This window comes from Brachyhypopomus gauderio, unplaced genomic scaffold (assembly GCF_052324685.1).
Source record: "Brachyhypopomus gauderio isolate BG-103 unplaced genomic scaffold, BGAUD_0.2 sc72, whole genome shotgun sequence".
Taxonomy (NCBI): domain Eukaryota; kingdom Metazoa; phylum Chordata; class Actinopteri; order Gymnotiformes; family Hypopomidae; genus Brachyhypopomus; species Brachyhypopomus gauderio.
Genome location: NW_027506893.1, coordinates 557,855 through 579,451, shown reverse-complemented (window position 1 = coordinate 579,451; position 21,597 = coordinate 557,855). Strand labels below are relative to the sequence as shown.

At 39.7% G+C, this 21,597-nt stretch overlaps 1 protein-coding gene across 7 annotated transcripts in view; it reads left to right on the top strand.

Annotated features, from left to right (window-relative positions):
- The window catches only part of LOC143491207 (uncharacterized), a 78,550-nt gene that overhangs the window by 41,263 nt on the left and 15,690 nt on the right, over positions 1 to 21,597 (top strand). For 6 of the 7 annotated variants that reach the window (XM_076990017.1, XM_076990016.1, XM_076990022.1 and 3 more), the window contains 4 exons: positions 8,704 to 8,793; positions 17,409 to 17,574; positions 19,437 to 19,610; positions 20,128 to 20,301. In XM_076990017.1, coding sequence (XP_076846132.1) covers positions 8,704 to 8,793; positions 17,409 to 17,574; positions 19,437 to 19,610; positions 20,128 to 20,301 — 604 coding nt within the window. The remainder of the gene's footprint in view (positions 1 to 8,703; positions 8,794 to 17,408; positions 17,575 to 19,436; positions 19,611 to 20,127; positions 20,302 to 21,597) is intronic. The other variant, XM_076990019.1, reaches the window with a different exon arrangement.

Genomic DNA, 21,597 nt, shown 5'->3' with positions numbered 1-21,597 from the left:
TTTTTATGCAACTAACGCATTACATTTTTAAAAGATCAGGATTGACAGGGTACTTGCACCTAGCCTGGCTCGGTGAGGGCGCATTATGAGGCCTCCATGACTGAACACCCTCTCTACTGATGCACTGTTGGCAAGTCAATACCAATATTGCAATATTGCTAATAACCTTTCAGGCAGCGACTAACCTTTCCGGGTGGGTTTTCAGGTGGCGAATAAAATTAGATGTGGTGGAACCAGCGTCCAGTATTTTTATGCCACACACGCTGCAGTTTGCTGCTCTTCTATTTGCTACTTGTACTTGTTTTGTACCCAAAACTTATTATGAATGGTGGTACAGAAGCGAGCGTCCTCACCAGCGCCGCCATGATCGCGATGTTTTGCGGCGAGCGCAGGGCCAGGTACGCGTGTGCGGAGTCGCGCGCAACGGTCACTTGCGAAATACTTGACGCGTCGCGACCGGCGCGAGGGTCCGCGCTCCGAGAATGTTACGTCAGCGGGAAGTAAAAAGCATACAGACAGGCGGAGGAAAGGTTGTCAAATGAAACACAAAAGAACATTACAAATAAAAGATTGTTCACGAGTCTCAAATCACGAGTCCAAGTCGAGTCGCAAGTCTTTTGAATGCAAGTCTAAGTCGAGTCTGAAGTCACTGTATATGCGACTTAAGTGCGACTCGAGTCCGAGTCCCAAACTCGAGTCCCCATCTCTGGCACAAACGGTTAGAAACCGACTCCATGAGGATGGTATGAGGGCCCGACGTCCACAGATGGGGGTTGTGCTCACAGCCCAACACCGTGCAGGACGCTTGGCATTTGCCAGAGAACACCAGGATTCGCCACTGGTGCCTTATGCTCTTCACAGATGAAAGCAGGTTCACACTGAGCACATGTGACAGACGTGACAGAGTCTGGAGACACTGTGTAGAGCGATCTGCTGCCTGCAACATCCTTCAGCATGACCGGTTTGGCAGTGGGTCAGTAATGGTGTGGGGTGGCATTTCTTTGGAGGGCCGCACAGCCCTCCATGTGCTCACCAGAGGTAGACTGACTACCTCTGAGACCATATGCTGGTGCGGTTGGCCCTGGGTTCCTCCTAATGCAGGACAATGCTAGACCTCATGTGGCTGGAGTGTGTCAGCAGTTCCTGCAAGATGAAAGCATTTAAGCTATGGACTGGCCCCCCGTTCCCCAGACCTGAATCCGATTGAGCACATCTGGGACATCATGTCTCGCTCTATCCACCAACGTCACATTGCACCACAGACTGTCCAGGAGTTGGCGGATGCTTTAGTCCAGGACTAGGAGGAGATCCCTCAGGAGACCATCCGCCACCTCATCAGGAGCATGCCCAGGCGTTGTAGGGAGGTCATACAGGCACATGGAGGCCACACACAATACTGAGCTTCATTTTGACTTGTTTTAAGGACATTACATCAAAGTTGGATCAGCCTGTAGTGTGTTTTTCCACTTTAATTTTGTGTGTGGCTCCAAATCCAGGCCTCCATTGATTAATACATTTTATTTCCATTGATGATTTTTGTGTGATTTTGTAGTCAGCACATTCAACTTTGTACAGAACAAAGTATTCAATGAGAATATTTCATTCATTCAGATCTAGGATGTGTTATTTGAGTGTTCCCTTTATTGTTTAGAGCAGTGTATATATATATATATATATATATATATATATATATATATATATATATATTAGGGATGTATATCGTCACCACTAAGCTAGATTCGATACACATCTCGATACACTGCCAACGATGCGATATAACTGCAATACTCTGAAACCCCTTGTCGATGCGATGCGATACAAATGCGATGCGATGCGACACACTCACGAACGTAAGTTGTTGAGCGGGGGGGTTACGAGGGGGTAGCGGCCGCAGAGATGTCCACACCGTGCCGTCTTTTCATGCGTGTCGCCAGGTTCGTTGTGCTACTAACGTATATTTAGCCCCACGGCATTGTTTGCAGATTGCGTGACCGCCTCACTGAAGGCGATGCATCGTGAATTCGCCCGCAAATTAAACTCGATGCACGTTGAATCTACCGATGCAGTCGCATCGCAGACATGTGTACCGATTCACCGATGTGAATCGATGAATCTCCACATCCCTAATATATATATATATATATATATATATATATATATATATATATATATATATATATATATATATACAGTGATGGCTTAGTTACCTTGAAAAAGTAATCCGATTACTGATTACTGATTACTCCTTTTAAAAGTAACTTAGTTACGTTACTGATTACTTGATTTTAAAAGTAACTACGTTAGATTACAAGTTACTTTAGTAGTTACATTCAGCAGCAAAATTAATTTTTCCAATACTCACTTTATTGGAAGTGCATTTTTAACAGTAACAATGTATTGAAGCAGGTTCGGTAACCGAGGCAGAAACTGCTTAATCCAAAAATCCCGAGGAGGGAAACTTTATTGATAACGCAACCCTGGCGCGCGCAGTCCCCGCCCCCCCAGTGTCACTTAAAGGACTAAGACACCTTGAGTGGCCAAGTGTCCGTTAGGGAATTCGCTGTGAGGAGTAGTAGTTGCTACAGTATCTCCTGACATTACGTTTGTGTAGCTACGCCGTATTATTTGTAAATTTTATTTGTAAATACAAGCGAACTGTTTAGTCAGACAGCTATTTGTTGTGAAACGAAATACCATTACAATTTCAAGCATTTTTAAAGTAGGCTACGTTAGTCAAAATTCTAGCAAATTTCAAACGTGGAACACAAAGCAACATTAAAATTAATCAGGTAAATGTTCCTTCCCCTGTTTTTGGGTGTTTCTTTATACTACTACACAGGGCTCTGAAGTTTTGAATTCATTTCAGAGTGTGAGCAGGGAGGCGGACACAAATGCTGAGGAAAGCGAGATTTATTAATAGGAAATCCAAACTCAGGGTCATACAGGCAGGCATGGGTCAAACCAGATGGGCAGTCAGAACATGGAACAAAACCAAGACGAAGTGACATGACTAAACCAGAGCACAAAACCGACCGTAATGCAGACACTCGAACAAACAGTAACATCGTAACAGTGAGAGACGGTGGCGAACATGTAGTTGTATTTCGCGATCGATCGCCAGTGGAGGGTGACATATATATGGATCAGAGGTAAATAAACTAGATTTTTTTTTTCGCCATGTGAAATCGGAAGTGTGGCGTGTGAAGACGGTAAAATGCATGTGTCACACGCTCAATGCGTGAGACTTGAGAACACTGCTACCACATATCGTTACGGGAGGACACTGCAAAAAATGACATGTAAAACATGCTTGCGCTCTCACAGGGTCGCACGCAGCGTGCGGAGTCGAGCGCTACGGTCAGACGCAAAAGTAGTTACTAAGTTAGTAAGTTAAGCAACGCGTTACTGACATCCCTGTATATATATATATATATATATATATATATATATATATATATATATATATATATCAGAGTTGTAGTAACGAAGTAGAACTACTTCACTACTGTACTTAAGTACTAAAATGCTGTATCTGTACTTTACTGGAGTATAATTTTTTTCTCCTACTTCCACTTTTACTTCACTACATATTTTCCATCAGTTTAATACTTTTACTCCGATACATTTTTTACGTGCTGTATAGTTACTCGTTACAATTGTAAACATGTTAGCTGGTGCTGTCACCGAGTCAAGCGATCAGGCTGACTTCTGATCAAAGGCTGACTTCTGAGCAAACTGCGCATGCTCCGGTCGCGTCTCGTTTACTCTGCTGCTGCCTTCACTCAACACTTGAGCTTCATAATCTAGGTTCACTTGACACGTCGTGACTGCGTAAGTGTCCGCGCGGCAAAAATGACGCAATCGAGGTGGCTCGCCCATGCGCGTTGGCCACGGCACGTGGTCGCGTTGCGAGGACGTGCACCTCTCGATTTTTGTGCGTGCGAAGTTAGAAGGTGTAATTCATGCACTGGTACCAGCAGAAGAGCAGCATAAGTGCTGCATAATAAGCTTGTTGGCGTTTTAATGTACATATATTGGCACCTTCCACACCTTCAACATCGAGTGATCGTGGCGGTGAGGGTGAGGAAGGAGACCACCCTGGCCCTACCTAGAGACAGTGTTTGCGTTTGCTGGAGTGAAAGTAAATTCCTATAGGATGAAGTGCCATCTCTGTCTCCCTAAAGAGTTTGAAATATTGGCCTTCAAAAATTCACCTTCGAACTGTAAAAAACACATCAACGTAAGTTATAAATATAACGCACAGAAGAAACACCAGCTTTAGCTGTCAGTAAGCACTAGTTAGGTTAGATATCTTAGCTAACTAACCTAATTATGTTCATGACGTGCTGCAGTATTCACTTAACATTAGCTGGCATTCATAAAGGCGATGTCACGCTGAGTTGTGTTTTTAGCAACAGTAAGCCGTGTCTCTTCAGGCTGACTAATCATGTGCCCATTTTTATAGTATAGTGTTTTTATAGGGTAAGGGCATTTATTGAGGGTAAACGCAGGGCAGTAGGCTCACCCTTAGAATCAGACGGATGGATTTTACGTCCAAAATACACCTCATTTTCTCAGCTAAATTAAGGCGAACTTGTACTTCTGCGCCAAACCTATGACGTAGTGGGACATAAGTTATCTGTTTTTTCTGTACGAAGTGTTAAGCCCAGTTTTTAAAGTTGCTACTTGTTTGTACATACAGAGCACTTGTATTTGTGGTCTTTGACATCTTTGATATGTAAGTGATATATAAAAACATTTGATAATCAAACTTTGACGGTTTTCTTTAATTAATTCAAAACACAATACTTGTACTTTTTACTTTCAGTACTTGAGTAATAAATTTTAGAATAAACTACTTGCAATACTTAAGTACAAAAAATGCTGAATACTTCTGTACTTCTACTTAAGTAAAGTTTTTAAAGAACACTTCAACTTCTACTCAAGTCAATTTTTTGATAGAGTACTTGTACTTTTACTCAAGTATGGGTCTCTAATACTTTATGTATATATAGTTTTTGTTCCATTAGACTACTGGTTATCGTTTCCCAGATTTGGATTAAATCATGGGTATTGCATTGGTGCAAACCAGGGATGCAAATGATTAATCGACTTTAGATTAATTGTCGATCAAGATGTTACTCGATTAAAATGTGAGCGGAACACGTGTCGCGAATTCCAGAGTGGAAAACAAAATGAAGCAGGTGAAGACATGCGGTGTGAGACCATTTCAACATTGTTAATTTAGGCAAAGAAGTCAAATGTTCTCTAATGCGGTATTGAAGTACAACAGTTCCACTAGCTCACTCAGTTATCATTTGAACACCGTGCAGCTGTCCTGCATATCACCAGTGCACCTGGTCAACCTAAAATCACAGCTACACTGGGAAGGCGAGCGTTTTCAAAGCTCACTACGAAAAAAGGAGAGTGAGCTAAAAACAAAGTTAGCTACTGCTACTGCTGTAGCCCTTACAACAGATTGTTGGATGGCTCTAACAACAGAAAGTTACATTACCGTGACGTGCCACTACACTGAGGAGAACTGGCAGCTAAAATCTGCAGTGCTGATTACGACGAACATGTTGGATAGACACACCGCTGACAATTTAGCTGACAAGCTCAATGATGTTGTGGAGACTTGGGCACTCTCCGGTCGCGTTACAGCATGTGTTCACTACAACGCTAGAAACATTGTCCAAGCATAGGCTCAATAATATACTGTTTGGCTCTCTATTTAATTTCTTCTTAACTTTTTTTTTTTTATGTCTAATGTTTCAAATGCAAGAACAGAGCCAGTCCTTCATTTATTCCTTTTTTTAAATGAAAGAATGTATTTTGTTATACCATAAACATTTCCTAATGCATAATTACTTGAGCAATATATCATATAATACAATATAATTATCATAATATAATATATACTTTTTGAACAAAGTGTTTTAACTATTTAGCTGATATTTTTAAAGGCCCTATTGAAACACTGAAATTCAGGTGAAAAACACCGCTTATCAATTAATCAAAAGTCGATCGATAAGATCAATCAACTAATGATTAATGAATTAATCGATAATTTGCATCCCTAGTGCAAACTATTCCATTAAATCACCATTTTTCCTGAGACTGGCACGATCGCTTACATAATTTTGCACTTCCCTCTCCCGTCACAGTTGCATTTTCCATGTTTAAAAAGTGCTGGAATTTTTGCTAAAGTTCCTGAAAATGCATGAAGTTTTAACTGGATTTTGTTTCACAACAAATAGTTATCTGACTGAATAGCTCACTTGTATTACATTTCAAAATTGTTGGGCAAGCTACTTGTAAATGTGGTGAGCTAAGCTATCAGTTACTCAACAAATCAAGATACCACTGTATAGAAATATAGCAAGCTAAGTTAAACAAAAATCGCAAAAGAACCTTAAGTACAGTACCAACATAATACCAGATAAGTGCAAAATGACAGTCAGATACACTGGTTAAAACATTTAAAACATAAGAGCCCATGGTCTAACTCAGTGTAGACATTGCATTACATGAAGCATTTACACATAAATAAATGTTCATGTTTTGAATTCCCTTTCTGATTTGCCCACTGCCTGCCTATATGACCCTGAGTATAGAATATTATTGAATGTCCTTTATTAATCTCGCTCTTCTTATTGCTCCACGACACCTGCGGCATTACACTCAGGGCCACTCAGTTACAAATGAACTCCATGTTTAATAACCACGATAAACTGTGTTTACAGAAACCATAATAACTACATCTAACACCATGATTATACAGCATGACTCAGAGACTGATCACTGGGACAATAGCAAATGAACTGGTCCAAGCGGAAATGAGAGTCAAAATCCTCAAATGCATGTCTTAGTGCTGGGAGGAGGGGGTAACGGTGCATGGCTGGGTCCTTATTGTTCTAACAAGAGGTGTTTGTTCACACGGCACATTTCAAAATGACATCACAAAGGCCGTTTCTCTTTGGTCTGAAAATATCTTTTCCTATGCTGAACAGTCTTTCACATATTGCACTTGCTGTTACCCCTGTGTTGTATTTAAGAAATACATATTTCTTAAAAAAACAATTATATTAGCAGACTGCAGCTCTACAGTTATCCAGTACAATTGAATCATTTGTCTTTTCTGTAGTTCTTTTCCCCAGGCAGTTGTAGTCTTGTGTGTTTTACCCTAGCTGTATTTTCCCCAGGCAGTTGTAGTCTTGTGTGTTTTACCCTAGCTGTATTTTCCCCAGGCAGTTATAGTCTTGTGTGTTTTACCCTAGCTGTATTTTCCTAGTATGTTTGGTTCCTCAAGTCCTGGTTGGAGTAGTAGGTCTTTTCCTTTTCTTTTCTGTAGCTGCTCTTCTTGTTGTTAAAGACCTGGTTCTGCCCTGTTCTTTCCAACCCAACATCAGTGCTGTGAACATGACAGTGGAGTGGTCCAGACTGTATCTAACAGATAAACTAGTGCATCTACATGTAGATTATGAAGACAGAAAGAAGACAGATGCACAGATAAAGTCCTACAGAGGGAGGACAGGCCTGTTTAAAGAAGAGCTATAGAAAGGCAACACCTCCCAGGAACTCTCAGCAGTCCAACCTTCTGATGAGGGAGTTTACAAGTGTTTAATTAAATCAGGGGCCTGGTATGATGACATCACTATTTTTGTTCAGGTGAAAGGTAAGAGCTACCTCAATACCAGTTTGTCTCGACTACTTAATGTACTGTATTTTTACGACAAACCAGTATGGGAGTTTTCATGTACAATAAAAATAACAGGAGTACTTTGATTAATAGAGTCCTGCCTATTCGAACTCCACTTCCCAGTATGCCGAAGTCAGTCACCTAACTCCACCAATCCAGTAACTCATATGTCATTCATATTTCTAAAGTACTGATTATTGCCACCTATTCCGCATTATTCCCATTGTTTAAATATTTCTACTATGTACTGTATATACATACAAAGAGTTCATTCCGCTCTGGTGGTTCTCTGGTTCTAACTTTTCTAGACAGTTTTTTGGATTACATCTTTTTGGATTCAATGTTTGTTTCATTTTCTATTGCCTCCTAAACTAACGTTGTCCTCTTGTTTATGCTCTGTTGTTTGCTCTGGTTTTGGTCCTTGCGTGTTTAACATTCATGTCACGGTGGGTCAGTGTCACACATGGCTCCACTCCTGCCTGTCCATCATGCCTGGACTCTCACTGCAACACCTGAACAGCCACTCCGAGCCTCCAAACACTCTGGACGCCTCTGAGTGTTCCTCTACATTAGAGTGTTTCTGAGTTACGGACTTTAAAGTGTCAAGATGTTACTGTAGCGCTGATAGCGCATCGATTTGTAATTGTAGCACTGTTGGGTTCTTTGGATGTTTTGTGTTCTTTTTAGTGGGCATTAAAGATGTGCCATCGCTACCCTCACCACCTGCTGGTTCTGTCCCATTATAGTTCTCTTGTCTGTTCTATTATGTGTAAAGTTTTAACTTCAGGTGTTACCTGTGAGTTTCTGTACATTTCTATCTCATCACAATACATGTTTGTTCTTATTATCATTGTTAAATTATTTAGAATTTAAATAAATTCATTTTTTATATAATGTTTACATGTTTGTTTATTTGTAGTGTTTTTCTTAGGCCTATAAATATTGCGAGTGAATATTTGGTATTTGGTCTGCAGTAAATGTTTTTCTGGTTTGTATTTCAGGAAAAGGTTTTAATGCCTGGAAGATCGCGGTCATCTGCATCTCAGTCTTTGGAGTGATGTTATTTGCATTTGCAGCATTCACCTGGAAAGGTACAATTTTAATGAATTATCAAGAGTAGCTTCCATTATATTCTATTGTGCATGTACACATAAATGGGAAAGCATACAGTGGGAATGATAATGTGGTGTAGCTTTATGTCTTCATTGTGACTTTATGCTTCAACATGTTAAACATTCAGACACGGCCACTTAAAAAGCTACATGTGATCTAGATCCAAAAACATAATTTATGTTTAAAAACACTAACATATGATGAATATATGTGTATAAAATAACAACAATCAAGGTTAGATGGTTAAAAAACACTGAAATGTACAGGTACACACCACAGACACTGGAAAGCCTTCAGAAGTGGGCGTGGGTGTGTGAGTGAGAGAGAGATTAAATGAGAAGTAATCTAAGTGATGATGGCTTATTAGGAGAGGGTTTGAACTATGGGAATGAGGACCTCTAGTGGTGTTCCATATGTATTGCATGCACAAACCTGACAGTAGGCTACATATTTATAACCAATAGAAATGTACCAGCCATGATAGTACGCTATCAATCAATCAATCAAATTTTATTTATACAGCGCTTTTTACAACAGTTGTTGTCACAAAGCAGCTTTACAAGTGCCGAGTCCTAGCCCCCAGTGAGCAAGCCAAGGGCGACAGTGGCAATGAAAAACTCCCTAGTTTTTTGCATGAGGAAGAAACCTTGAGAGGAACCAAGACTCAGGGGGGGAGCCCATCCTCCTCTGGCCGACACCGGTTACCATGACAACAACAACAATTTAGACAGAAGGAAATATAGAAAAGGAAAAAGATGTAATAATAAATTATAAACATTTCTGGAGTGTGGCAGCAACTCCGGCATTGTCAGGTCCAGCTCCGCCCTCCTCCCTGGTCCCGCCTAGTTTCCCCGTTTCTGTGCTTTCCCTTGTGTTGGTCACGCCCCCGTCTTTAGTGCCCTCACCTGTGTCTCGTTTCTCCTCCCTGTTCCCAGGTATTTAATCCCCTCTGTCTTATCCGCTCGTTGTTGGTCATTGTGTTTGCTATGTCCCTGTCCTTCCTTGTGCCTTTTCCTCTCCGCATTCAGCGTCCTGTTGCCTGTGCCTTCCCTTCACTTCTCCCTCGTGTTGGTCGGGTTAGTTCTAGTTTGTCTTCCCTGTTTTGGTCTTGTTTCTCTTTGTTTAATTATTTTGTTATTTCTGCGTACACTTCTCCCCATCAGATGGTTTCCCCGGTAGGTTCAGTAGTAGTAGCTTGTCTCCTTCTCATAGATCACATATGTCAAAGTCAAGGCCCACGGGCCAGATCCGGCCCACAAATTGATTATCTATGGCCCCCTGGATGATATTTAATTACTATTAGAACCGGCCCGCAGGCCACAGCCGCCCGCACAAACACTACATTCCCCACAATGCAACGGTAGCCCGCAAAGTCACTGCAGCGCGCACAAGCGGCGAGGGTCAGCGCGGCGAAAATGACGTAATTGCAGTGGCTCAGCTCGTGCGCGAGCGTCTCGCGCGCTGTCGATTCGCAAGGTCGTGCATCTCTCGAATTTTGTACTTTGCGCGCGCCGCGCCTCAGCGCAATGAACAAAGTCATGTTTGCAGGGTTCATACACCTTTATAAGGTGGAACTCAAGCACTTGTATGTCACTTGAGGTCCATTTCAATATTTCCCAGCATGTTAAACTTAATTAAGTTAAATATTTATACATATATTCGAAATGATTCGAAATAATTCGTTTTTTATTCACATTATTTAATGGTTGTTTATTTTCAAAACGCCCAATATTAACGTCTTCACGTTCTCTCATGTTTCGTCCTGGAATTACAAGAGGCTCATATTTGTTAATGTAATACAAGAGAACTGTTCAGTCAGATAGCTATTTGTTGTGAAACGAAGTAGTTACAATTTCAAGCAATTTCAAGTACTTTAGCTTAAATTCCAGCACTTTTCAAACCTTTATTACTTTATTCATATTTGTTTTCTTTGAAGGAAGTTTGTTTTTATCTGTTTGCTTGTTGAAAAATGTTTTCACTTGAAATTACTGACAGATCCATAAAAAAATATTGCTTTATTCATTTAAGCATTAAATAATATACACTGTGTTAGGTCTTGGTTCAATAGGCTATGTGCAATCATTTTAATATGTTTTAATAAACATTGAACCAGTCCGGCCCTCGGCTTGTAGCAAATTTGTTTTTTGGCCCTCGGTGTATTTGACTTTGACATCCCTGTCATAGATTCATGTGCATGCCTGCATGTATGTATTCGTGTTCACTTGTTTATTCTGTCCTGTTTCAACGTGTGTTATGATGTTTCTAGAGATAGTGTTTCATGTGTCTGTGTATTGGTCTGTGTTTTAGTGCTGTGTTCCTGTCCTGTTTATATCAGGTTCGCGTCTTGGTGTTTCTGTATTTATTGAGGTCTGTCGTTGTATTTATCGAGGTCTGTTGTGGCATGTTGCTCTGTTGTCTGAGTTGTCCTTGTAGGTTCTCGGTTTTGTCTATCGCGTGTTTTCCTTAGTTTACTTACCGCTTTATCTTGTATATTTCCCTTGTGTGGTTCATTGCCTGTTTTATTTATTAAAATATTCTGTTTGCTTGCATTTGCGTCACGCTAGCCCCTTGATTCGTTACAGGCATTAAGTTAAATTATTACAGCCTAGTTAAAAAAAGGCAGAACCAGAAGGTAACATAGACTTGGGGGCATTCTGAGACATTTGCATCCATCCACTGCACTGTCAACAAACTTGAGTGACCACGAGCAGTGACCGGATGACAGCACCAGCGCCCCAGTCTACCATAAAACCCTTCGCCTATGAACCCCTGGATCTGTACCTTTATCTAAGGGGGGATATTAATTATCAAACGCTAAACTAAATAAGTGGGTTTTCAACCTAGACTTAAAGAGTGTGACTGTGTCAGAGTCCCGGACGCATTTTGGAAGGTTGTTCCAAAGATGAGGGGCCTTACAAGAGAGGGCTCTTCCCCCTGCTGGTTACCTTATTAATTTTTGGAACTAATAAAAGTAACCAGCACCCTGTGATCTTAGTGGACGTGGGGGTTCATAATAGGAAATAAGTTCCTGGAGGTATTCAGGTGTTACGGTGACAGCTCCAGACCCTTCCCTGTGGGCGTGCCACTACTTTGTCTGCGTGTCGTTATATCCATGTATGTACTTCCGTGGTTGTGGGTCGTTTGTGAGCGTGTTCGTAGTCTCACCTGTGCCTTGTCTCGAGATCACGAGGGTCTGTGTTAATCACCTATTTAATGTGCGTTCACGCAGTGTCTTGTGCTCGTCTTTGTCTAAAGTTTCGTGCCAGTGTGAGTGTCTGTGTGTTGTGCTCACTCTCCGCTCGGAGCTTACACGTCTGTTCAAGTTCAGTAAACGTTCTGTGTTGCACCGTCATCACTCGTCGTGCCTCCTCCCTCGGGTGTGACATCAGGAGCAAGCCTGTGCAGTGCTTTATAAGTTAATAAAAGAATTTTAAAATCAATACGGAATTTAACTGGGAGCCAATGCAGGGCTGATAGGACTGGTCTGATATGCTGAAATTTTCTAGTTCTGGTCAGAACTCTGGCTGTGGCATTTTGAACTATTTGAAGTTCATTTAGATTCCTATTTGAACATCCTGACAGTAGTGTTACAGTAGTCTAATCTGGAGCTAACAAAGGCGTGCACCAGTTTTTCAGCATCATCCTGTGATAATGCATTTCTTAAATTGGCAATGTTGAAGAGATGTAGAAAAGTTATCCTAGTAGTATTATCTATGTATTTATCAAATGATAGGTCGGAGTCGAGTATGACGCCTAGGTTTTTGGCTACTGTGCCAGGTGTAATGGGGTAGTCTGCGAGATTAGGCATTAGATCTGGATTTTTCTGTCTTGAGGCCTTAGGGCCCAGGAGGAGAACTTCTGTTTTGTCCTCATTAAGATGGAGGAAGTTTAGAGACATCCAGCATTTTATATCTCTTACACAGGCCTCAATTTTTCCTAAACTGAGTTTGTCATCAGGTTTGGCTGAGTGTCATCTGCATAGCAGTGAAAATTGACACCATGTTTGTTTATAATTGTGCCCAATGGTAGCATATATAATGTAAATAATAGTGGTCCTAAATGGAGCCTTGTGGGACCCCATTTGGGGTTTGGATGGAATATTATTGAGCTCTACAAACTGATAACGATTTGTTAAATAAGAGTAAAACCATGAAAGGGCTGTGCCTGAGACTCCAACCCAGCGTTTTCACCGCTTTAGCAAGATCCTATGATCAATTGTGTCGAAACCTGCACTAAGATCAAGAAGCACATACATAGCCTTGATCTGAAGCAAGGTGGAGATCATTTGTTACTTTGACTAATGCTGTTTCAGTACTGTGATGGGGCCTAAAACCAGATTGGAACTTTTCAAATATGTGATTCCTATGCAGATATAGGCATAATTGCTGGGCAACAGCTTTTTCTATGATCTTAGATATAAATTATGTGTTCGAAATGGGTCTATAATTAGATAGCACAGTCGGATCAAGATTTGGTTTCTTGATCAGAGGTTTAATAACTGCTAATTTACATGATTTGGGCATGTGACCTATTGTAATGGATGAGTTAACTATAGTTAGAAGAGGTTCAGTAACAGCTGGTAGTACCTCTTTTAATAACTTTGAGGGAACCGAGTCTAGTGTGCAGGTAGTACAATTTAAGGAAGAAATTATTTTCTCTAATTCTGATTGTGGGAGTGGATGAAAAGCATCAAGTTTTTCTCCCAGTATGTAATTTAAATCAATATCAACCAAACCAGATGACATACCAGTTGTATTGCTAATAAAATGTTTTATATTTTGTCTAATATTTTCTATTTTATTATCAAAGAAATCTATAAATACATTACTAGTGAGGTTTACTGGAATCTGAGGTTCTACGCCTGCTTGATTTTTTGTAAGTTTAGAAATAGTATTAAAAAGAAATCTAGGATTGTTTTTATTTTTCTCTATCAGTGAGGCTAAGTATGCTGAGCATGCTTTAGTGAGTGCCTGTTTGTATTCAACAGTGCTATCCTTCCAGGCACAGTGGAATACTTCCAACTTAGTAGATCGCCATTTCCGATCTAATTTACGTGCTATTTGTTTTAAGTTTGTAGTTTGGTCAGTGTACCACGGGGCGAGCTTTTTGGATCTAGCCTTTTTATATTTGAGTGGAGCTACTGTATCTAGAGTTGATCTGCAGGTATTCTCTACGCAGTCGGATAGACTATCTAACTCTTCTGGATCGGATGGCGAGTGGGCTAGAGCAGTTAAGTCAGGGAGGGTTTCAATAAACTGTGTTGCTGTTGATGAATTTATCAAGCGCTTTATACACTGCCGAGGAGACGAGCGGGTATTTATGTTAAGATGAATCTCGAAATGGACTAAATAATGATCAGAGATTGCTACGGTTTGTGGAAGTATATTTATATTATCTACATCGATACCCAGCGTTAAGATTAAATCTAGGGTATGATTTCAATAATGTGTAGGTCCTACTACGTTTTGTATAATGCCGACAGAGTTCAATATAGAAGTAAAAGCCCTTGTCAGTGGATCCTCCGCATTATCAAAATGTATGTTAAAGTCTCCTACCATTATTATTTTGTCACTACATACTGCTAAATTTGCTGCAAAATCGGTGAAATCATTTAAGAAATCTGAGTAAGGCCCTGGTGGTCTATATACATTTGTCAGGGAAAATGCACTTTTATTTACGGATGGACTAATTACATTAATAGACAGCATCTCAAATGAATTTATATCTAGATATCTATTTCTGATTAATTTCTAAACAATCACTGTCCTCCCTTTTGGGCGTGTATTTACGTTGTCCACGTGTATCGTCTGCGTCTGTGGAACTCCGTGGTGGTGGTTATGTCCTGTGATAATACGTCTCACCTGTGGCTTGTATCGTAATCATGTGGGGCTAATGTGGTTTGTCTATTTAATGTGCGCTCGCACAGTCTCCTGTGCTCGTCGTTGTCTAAGTCTGCACGTTGTGTTGAAAGTCTGTATGTTTATCGTGCGCTATTGCGCAATATACGTGTTTATTAAAAGTGACGTCAGTTGCAAAAGAGGGATTCCGTGTCTCATCCTTCGTCCAGCCTGCGCGTCACAATCATGATATATTATACATGTTCCTCCTCCTCTGTCTAGGTCTATGTATATAACTATATCCCACAGAAGTGGCTTCGTTTAGAGATAAATAATCACCAGATTGAATCCACGTTTCAGTTAGACATAGAATATCAATTTTCTGGTCAGTTATAAGTTCATTCACAAAAACTGCTTTAGAGTTGAGCGATCGAATATTGATTAATCCAATTTTCAGATCGGTCATATAGGTGGTAATAATTGGATGTGAAGTTTGAATATTAGTTAAAAACTTAGGGCGAACTATTTTCTTATGATTTAATTTAATTTAACATATTTATAACCTACAGATATGTACCAGCCATGACAGTAGGGTACACACAGTATGATGACCATATGGTCATTTTTAATGGTCCAATACTGCTGCCATTACTGGGCAGGGGTGGAAAGTAACTAATTACATTTACTCACATTACTGTAATTGAGTACTTTTTATGAGTAATTTGTAATTTTCTGAGTAGTTTTTGAAATATGTAATTTTTACTTTTACTTGAGTACATTTTGACCCAAGTAGTTTTACTTCACTACATTTGAACGCCCTCATATTACTGAGTAAAAAAATATTGATGGTAAAAAATAAAAAACTTCTGAGTCCCAGAACTGAAGGCCAATTGCATGGCCTTGCCTTGCGTGCACCCTTTCCATTGTCTCATAATCAGGTCGGAATCTGGTGCACTTTTTTTTCCAAAAGGATGAGATTGTTCTATCTTTAAATCTTCTATCTATCAGGTTCTGTGGGATCCTGTGGACATTTTATTGTGAAAAGTGGAATCCTGTGGGCACTGTATTTTGAATAGTTGGATCCTGTGAGCATTTTAAATAGTGGAATCCTGTGCGCATTTTGTTTTATTTTGAGATGTGGGATCCTGTGGTCATTTTATATTTTATTTTGAGTTGTGGCAACCTGTGGGCATTTTATTGTGAATAGTGGGATCCGGTGGGCACTGTATTTTGAATAGTTGGATCCTGTGAGCACTTACTTTTAAATTGTGGGATCCTATGAGCATTTTTAAATTTTTGATGTGGGATCCTGTGGGCATTTTATTGTGAGTAGTGGAATCCTGTTGCATTTTAGTTTGATTTGTGGCATCTTGTGGGCACTTAATTTTGTGTGCATTTTGTTTTTTGAATAATTTGTAATTAAAATTTCTTTATTCTTATCATAGTGTTGTCCGTTGGATAATAGGACTGAAAATTGTTTGCACTTTATGGTACAGGTTTTGACTGTCCTTGTGCTGTGAGGAAGTAAGTTCCTGAGCCCAGCTGATCTTTTTGCAAGTGTGGATGTGCACTTAAATACACTTTGAAATCGATTAAAACAACTTGTGCTGAATTTGGTTCATGATTCATCCATGCATTAAATAACTGAAAGTAACTAAGTAACTTTTACTCAAATTACATTTTAAATGAAGTAATTTTGTACTTTTACTCGAGTAAATTTTGAGATGGGTAATTTTACTTTTACTCTGAGTAGATTTTAGGCAAAGTAATGATACTTTTACTCAATTACAATTTTTCAGTACTCTTTCCACCTCTGTTACTGGGGCAGTCATGGTCATGTGGTAGGGAACCGGAGGGTCGTGGGTTCGATTCTCAGGCCTGGGGCCATGACTGAGGTGCCCTTGAGCAAGGCACCTAACCCCAACTGCTCCCCTGACACCGGGCTAGGGCTGCCCACTGCTCTGGGCACAAGTGCACCACAGCCCCCTAGTATAATCACTAGTGTGTGTGTGTGTGTGTGTGTTTGTGTGCTAACTGCACAGATGGGTAAAAAGCGGAGGACAAATTTCAATTGCGGTGAAAAATCACAATTGACAAAATATGGCACATTTATCATTTAACATTTATTATAGTGACAAACTAAAGGCCTCAAAAAGTTCAGAGCTAATAAGCATTCATAAAAGTGTGATAGCACTTAAACACTAGTTACATTTAACCACTCTTCACTGTGAGCCAGTCAGTCACTGGGTGATATCAGTATCTGTGTTTCAGTCACTGGGTGATATCAGTATCTGTGTTTCAGTCACTGGGTGATATCAGTATCTGTGAACCAGTCCCTGGGTGATATCAGTATCTGTGTATCAGTCACTGGGTGATATTAGTATGTGTGAACCAGTCAGTCACTGGGTGATATCAGTATGTGTGAACCAGTCAGTCACTGGGGGATATCAGTATGTGTGAACCAGTCAGTCACTGGGGGATATCAGTATGTGTGAACCAGTCAGTCACTGGGTGATATCAGTATGTGTGAACCAGTCACTGGGTGATATCAGTATCTGTGAACCAGTCCCTGGGTGATATTAGTATGTGTGAACCAGTCAGTCACTGGGTGATATCAGTATCTGTGTATCAGTCCCTGGGTGATATCAGTATCTGTGTATCAGTCACTGGGTGATATCAGTATGTGTGAACCAGTCAGTCACTGGGTGATATCAGTATCTGTCAGCCTGTCAGTCACTGGTTTGTTCTCATTCCAGTTACATTCTCAGAGAAGCAGCTTTCTCCTGCACAGTGTTCAGCTGTATCCTACCTGCGTCTCTACTCACCGTATGTGAGGAATGAGTGGAACCTGAATAAATACAACACATCAGAGGAGGGTTATAGGAGACTCATCCCAGCTGTCACCAACTGTAGAAATGCTATGTGAGTGATCCATAACATGAAACACTAATGCTCTCAGTTCTCTAGAAATACATTTAATAGTTTTCCATCTTATTTTCTTTAGTACATTATTTTGTCTATTATTTTAAAAATTTGTCATTTTATTACATTATTTTATTATGTTTGTTTCCTTTTTATCTTTAATTTTGTTCATGTTTTTTCTTATCTTTGCTTCCTTTTAATGTTTTATTATGTAAAGGACTTTGAGTTGCATGTATGTATGAAAGGTGCTATACAAATAAAGATTATTATTAGATTATTATTTATTTCTCGTTTTTCCTTTTTCAGTTACTTCATGACTCACTCATTACATTACAATATTACCCATAAACAGCATCAGACTACTGTATTACCCATGAACACCCTCAGAGTTATTGTGTAAGAGTGGTGATTCACATCAACAATACTGAGTCCTCGTTGTTAAAGTGTTCATTCTCCCTCCACACTCCTTACTTATTGATTACATTGCTGACCTTCACTGGATTAAATGATCTGTTGAACAGAACCTACTCAGATTTGGTCACTTATGCAGCATTATCAGAATTCTGTCCTTCTGTAGTGCACTCAGGACCACACAGCCTGTGTTGGTAAAACTTCTGTTAATATATGTTGACACATCTATTGTCTTCTGGATAATCGACTGTTACAGACTAGTAGAGCACAGCTGAGTGAGAAGTGTGGGTGTCCCACAGGGGACAGTACTGCCCCCTTCCTGTTTACGCATTATGTCCCAAACTTTACATTTTATTTGTTGCCAGTTTATTGGATAGACCTACTGATAATACTTTTTCAGTTAATTCCAACAGCCAGTTGACCAGAACTTGTTGTGTTCTTTACTTGATGGTGCCAAGTTTCAAATTTTACATTCCACCATTTATCAGTTTGTAAAGGGCAAGTGATGTCTGGATCTAAAAACATTAGCATAAATAGTATTTATAAGTGTACATTTACAGTATAAATTATTAATTTACATCTATTTATTTATAAATTATGCAAAAATGTGTTACAGCCCTGAAAAAATTGTTCATTGGCCTGGGACACCAACTTTAACTAAGAGTGGCGCCTCTTAAACGAAGTCTCCTTACAAAAAAACAAAATACTAATTATCCTCCCATCTCTCGACAAAAATAATGGCAACCCACCCCTACAGCTCCAACAAAAGAGGAAACAACAAACTATCTGTTATATACAGTTATATACAATTTACACAGTTACACAAATAATCTGATTTAGTCAAAGCCTATAAGCATTATAGGGCACCATTACAATCTTGAGGTGAACTTTTAAACCCAATGCTGAACCTCAGCCTTAGTCAACATTGATCAATCACAGCTTTGAAGGAGACGTTATGTGAGCCCCAATCCAGTTGTTTGTCTCGCCATTGCACCATCTTCAACCTGCGAATAAAATTTGAACAGCCACCCACAGACATCCTAAAAACAGCAGTGGCTGTAACAAAGGCAACAACAACGCCCCAACTGAAAGTAAAACAATAAACAAACAAACAAAGATAAACAAACACATTAAAGTAAATGTAATTCATATAACAAGTCAAAGAAGATTGACACATAGTCCACACGGGTCAAGACACTGGAGCAATTAGACAAAATCAGAGTACAATAATGATCCAAGTATTGGAGGGTTAAAATTACAAATGACTAAATTGTATGGCACAATATTAACTATAGAACAGGTAAAACAAATAAAGTGATCATTTGTTTTATAGAACCACAGAGAACAACATAATCAAACATGATTAAATCACATAGGAAAATGAGCCCAACATCTTCCAATGGTTCCAATATCTCTCATTGAATGCTATTGTATTTAATCCTCCTTTGCAGACTAACTGGTTGTAATCTCACCAAGGAGTCTTGCAAATATCTCAGATCAGCTCTGCAAAAAGAAAACTCCTCTCTAGAACTGCTGGAGCTAAACAACAATAACCTGAAGGATTCAGGAGTGGAGCAGCTCTCAGAAGGACTGAGGAGTTCACACTGTAAAGTGAAAATACTCAGGTGAGGTTTGTTATATTCAATATAGATTCTTCTTGTATGAGATGAGATAATGATATAAGCTTCAGTAGAGTGGACATTGGCTTCATTCTATGAAGCTTGAAAGCATGAGCATAACATTTAATAATATCAACTCCTTGATTGATTCTTGAATGTAAATTTTATGATGTGAACACACTGTGGGATAATTTACAATTTTCCTTTGCAAAATTATATTATATAATGATTATATAGTGATAACAGAGAATTTAACTTGTACTGTATGATTAGACTTGGCAACCCTTCCATTTGTACATATGGAATGTGCTTTTTTGAATGTGTAAAGCCATCCCCTTTTACAATTCAGAATTCCAGCTACCACTGAAGAGATGTATAATAATACAAACTCTAATTAAAAGGGAAATACATAAATGTTTGTCAGTCTTGACTAGTCACGTTGGTACATGTGCTCTCATGATTTAATAAAAACTTTCAAATGTAAAGACATTAATGCCTTGGTATGTTCATTCCTCCTTTGCAGACTAGTTGGCTGTAAGCTCACTGTGAAGTCTTGTGAATATTTCACAACAGTTCTACAAACAGAAAACTCTTCCCTGATTCAGCTTGACTTAACTAACAACAACCTGCAGGATTCAGGAGTGGAGAAGCTCTCTGTTGGACTGAAAAGTTCACACTGTAAACTAGAGATTCTCAGGTGAGCTTTCTGTGCATTCATTTAGTTTTAATTACCACACAGTGGTAATAGTCTTGTGTAGAATCTGATTATTGTTACTTCATCAACTGATAATGTGTGGTTATTTGCTATCTGTAATGGTGGTGCCGGAGAGATGGACGAGACACGAATCCGCTGGTTTCGACCAACAACGTTACGTTTAATTCACAGGTATTGCACAATAGCGCACAAGAACACATACATATACACACGTAAACGTGTAGACTCAGACAACGACGAGCACAGGACACTGCGCGAACGCACATTAAGTAGACAAACCACATATGCCCCACGTGATTACGAGACAAGCCACAGGTGAGACGAATAATCACAAGATGTAACCGCACCCACGGAGAGACGCAGACGAGTAGATAAAGACGACGTAAACACACGCCCAAAAGGGAGGGGCCGTAACGTGACACTATCATACTATCCACAGAAACAGTGCTGACCTATCTGTTTCTCAATGGCTACAAGAAATACTTTGTGTTATTCAAATGGACTCATTTATAAATTGTTTAGATATTTTGTATAGGTTCACACCATAAGCTAGCATTTGGTATTACGCAAATAATTACACTAATAAATCATTAGCCCCACAACTCTGATCAGTTGCAACTGTAAACTTTGGATAACAGATGAACTACATTTCAGGAGAAAACCCTATTTATTCATTGAGTAGGGCACAAAACTGGACACATGGCAGACTACAAATGTACAACAAATAATAGATGTAACATGAAACAAAAACCAGGTTATAGTAGAGATAAGGCATGGGCAATAACACAGGAAACCAAGGCATAAGGAAAGGAAACTCACAGGGATGACCAGCGCCGGTAGACAGGGCAGAGGGAAGTAAATACACAGACATGAGGGGAAAGTGAAACGAGGTACAGGTGGAAACATCAAGGAAGGGGCGTGGCATACAAAAGGGGACTATGGAAACCGGGGAAACAAGGTGGGGCTGGGGAGGACGACACAAGACTGGTGTGGAGGGCGGAGCCAGACGTGACACAGCAATTCTGATAACATACCAAACAAATGTGGGCAGCAAAAGCCAAGACAGTATTATTAACTTTGTATTTGCGCATTATTCCGAGCATAAACCAGGAGCTGTTGTAACTATCAAAGTGACAAAATGAGAACAGAAATATCTCTAAAAATATTATTAAACAGTAATACAAACTGTTAATTAATCAGTTCTTCAATAAGAACATTCATATTTGTGCAGCACCACTATTTGTTATATGCACTGATAACTTGACATGACTGTATCAC